This window comes from Apodemus sylvaticus, chromosome 19, assembly GCF_947179515.1.
Source record: "Apodemus sylvaticus chromosome 19, mApoSyl1.1, whole genome shotgun sequence".
NCBI lineage: Eukaryota > Metazoa > Chordata > Mammalia > Rodentia > Muridae > Apodemus > Apodemus sylvaticus.
The window spans coordinates 58,381,822-58,385,290 of NC_067490.1; the positions used below are offsets into that span (position 1 = coordinate 58,381,822).

A 3,469-nucleotide genomic window follows, 5' to 3' on the forward strand; every position below is an offset into this window, starting at 1 on the left:
TAAAGAACTGAGGCTTATCTGTATATTAATTACATTAAACACTTGGCACCCAGGAGAACTATATTAATTATTTTATATAGAGATGCATAGAAATGGCATACTTGTTCATCCTATTCCTTAAAATTTGTATATGAAAAGATAGTAATATGAATCTTTGAAATAAGTGATAAATACTAAAATTACCATCCATTTGGTGAACTGAGTAACCAGTAACTAATTATCCTTTGTGCTTATTATTATTATGATATTTCCATAAACATGTTAGGATTATTAGTAAGTTTATATGTGTACCAGTGTGGCAATGGACTAGAAGAGTTAGGAAGAATTGGGTTTGTATTACTAGATTATAGTGATATATTTTTCACTAACTTGAAAAATCTATAAGTAAATTTAATGAAATAGGTTCAAAGAATAACATCAAAACTTGCTATGAAATAGATTTATAATATATATTTTCTAGAAAATATCGTTATTTTAACATTACATATGTAACATATTCATTATAATAAAAGCATTCTTTGTGTTCAGTGTTAACAGACACTAACAACAGAACGAAAATAATTTTCCCCAATGAATTCTTCACTTAACAGTAACTTCTTTATAGCCCCCTTCAAGGACTCATTTCTCAGACTATAGATGACAGGGTTGAGGGTTGGGGGTAGTACTGTGTAAAAGATAGAGAGCATGAGGTCTAAAGCAGTTGGTGAGTCTGGGGTTGGCTTTAGATAGGCACAAATCCCTGTTGAGAGAAAAAATGACACAACGAAGAGGTGGGGCAGGCAGGTGGAGAAGACCTTAGATCGGCCTTCAGCAGAGGGCATCCTGAGAACTGTGGAGAATATCTGGCCATAGGAGAAAGCAATCCCCGTGAAGCAGACGAAGGCCATTACAGACATGAAAGTAGACACTCCCAGTACTCCGAAGTAATCATTAGAGCAGGAGATCTTGAGCAACTGGGGGATATCACAGAAGAACTGATGAATTATTTTGTCACCACAGAATCTGATAGACAGAGTACGTGCTGTGTATAAAGTTCCAGAGATGCCTCCACTTAGCCACACAGCTGCCACAGCCCAAGTGCACTTTCTGGGACTCATGATGACCTCATAGTGCAGGGGGAGGCAGATAGCCACATAGCGGTCATAAGACATCACTGTGAGAATGGCTGTCTCACTCCAAGCCAAAGCTGTGAAGAAAAAAACCTGCAGCATGCACTGGCCATATGAAATGTAGCCACTTTGTGCTAGGGAACTCTCAATATACTGGGGAACTGTGACAGAGAGGGATGAGAAGTCCAGAATGGAAAGGTGCTTTAGAAAGTAATACATCGGAGACTGGAGCTGTGGGTCCAGTGTTGTGATGGTGATAATGATGAAGTTACCTGCTGAGCCGAAGAGGTATGTCACCAAGAAGAGCAAAGCCTGTAAGAGCTGCAGCTCATAATTGTCAGAGAACCCCATGAGGAGAAATCCACTCATTGTGGTTATGTTTCTTGTAGCCATTTTGAGAATCAATTTGTGGTAACAGCTAGAAAATAAAAATGTTTTTGAAATGCAATATATATGTGTTTGTGTGTGTGTTTAATATATATATATATATATAACAGAAATTATACATAAATGTTCTATTTTCTCTATTCCAGCTAATGTTTAAGGAATTGCAGTTTATCAAGATTTCAGACTTGATAAATATTCCTTTATTGGCAAGAATCTGCAGGATAAAGCAGTTCTTCTGTGATGAAGTTTAGACTTTTTGATACTTAAGCAGTAGTTAGAGGTGAGTACAAGTGTCACAACTCACCATATTGTTTTGCTTTCTCTAAAATCTTTTCATTTTCCACTAGGGAAACCTATGACTTTTAAGTCACAGTAGAAATACCATTTTGAGATATTGGCTAAAGTTTTCTATTTTTTCTTTTTCTTTTTCTTTTCTTTTTTTTTTTGTTGGTTTTTTTTCTAGACAGGGTTTCTTTGTATAACCCTGGCTGTCCTGGAACTCACTCTGTAGACCAGGCTAGCCTCGAACTCAGAAATCCGCCTGCCTCTGCCTCCCAGAGTGCTGGGATTACAGGTGTATGCCACCACCACCCTGCCTGGTTAAAGTTTTCTGTACTTACATTTTATGTACTTCTGAATTATATTTTGTATACCTCTGTATTGTAACAGATGGTCTAGCTGTGCACAGGTGATAGACACTTCCTTCCTAGCAAACAATGTGCTCATTACCATAGAAACTACATGCAGTGGTACTAAGAGCCTAATCAAATGAGGCATCCTACTGTTTTTCTGTTTTTTAAGTGTAGCAAGCCCAGAGCCTTGAACTTTCTCAGCAAGCACTTTAACCTTTTTTCTACTTTTAAATGGACTTTTTATGGAGCTTACTTTTGCAAAGGAAAATATGTGTCATTTTCCAACTTGGTATCTAACTTGATGGCCTGGAGTATAGTTGGTATCTACAAACAAAACAAAACAGAACAAAACAAAAACAAAAAACAATAAAAAAAATCCGCTGCTTTTGAATTGTATGTGTGCGTGTGTATGGGGGTACATGTGCATGCTTGTGTCTGAGTAAATCATCTTGTAACACTTGTTTTTGTGAGAACTCTGAATCTTGAGATTAAAACAGTTTGTCCGTGTTTTAAACTCAGAGGAATAGCCATCTAGTGCCTGCCTTTCCCGAAATAGTGCAGACTCAGGCTGCCTTTCTCACATTCCTTTTGTAGAATAAACTCAACCTCTGAGTATTCCATTTCTACAGTTTTCCCTGATAGAGGCCTGTTTTAAGATTGTAATAAAGCATCAGTAAATTAAAAGTTTTAAAATATACTTAGCTGCCCCACTGGAAAAGCTCTTGGCTTTAATCCATAAAAAAAGGATCTGAACTTTAATCTATCTTGGGTACCATCAGATTAAATGGTTTTCATTGAAGCCACAAACGATACAATATAAAGTCGGAAAAACTAAACACTGTAAAGTTGCCTCAAACATTTTCTATATTTCTCATTTCTGCTCTGTTGTAACTGGTAAAATATTAACAGAATTATTGTTCATTATTTTTGTTTTCATTTTGTCAAACTGTACAAGGAGTTGACAAGAGACTGAGAATCTAAACAGTTAATTACATTCAGCACTGAGTTTTATAAGACAGAAATTCTGGTAATTTTCAGTAAAATTAAAATTTTTATTTGCTCTACACATTTAGTTTCATTTTTGTTAAGCTAAATATTTTAAGATCCACTTTACAGGAAGAACTTAAATCTCAGATGATTTTTATAACAGTAATGAGATGCAAAATTTAAACAGTGGCCTTTTAGATTGACATCAATTTTTTTTCACCCAAAAATATAACTATCAAGAAGAGTCATGAATGACTTTGGGGAAAACACAGTTTTTATAGAACATGTAACACTGAAAGGTTGATCTCTACTGCTTCCCTCAGATAGCATTTTAAAAATAGTTTTCCTGATTCC

General features: G+C 35.7%; 1 protein-coding gene across 1 annotated transcript; it reads right to left on the reverse strand.

The window, feature by feature from the left end:
* Positions 1-530: 530 nt before the first annotated feature.
* Positions 531-1,502, reverse strand: LOC127669909 (olfactory receptor 14J1-like). The gene has a single exon (XM_052164154.1). It carries the CDS (start codon positions 1,500-1,502, stop codon positions 531-533), a length of 972 nt encoding a protein of 323 aa, XP_052020114.1.
* Positions 1,503-3,469: the final 1,967 nt, after the last annotated feature.

What these genes read in the sequence shown, in the direction of transcription:
- LOC127669909 (XM_052164154.1), bottom strand. Translation starts at nt 1,502, where the DNA reads ATGGCTACAAGAAACATAACCACAATGAGTGGATTTCTCCTCATGGGG.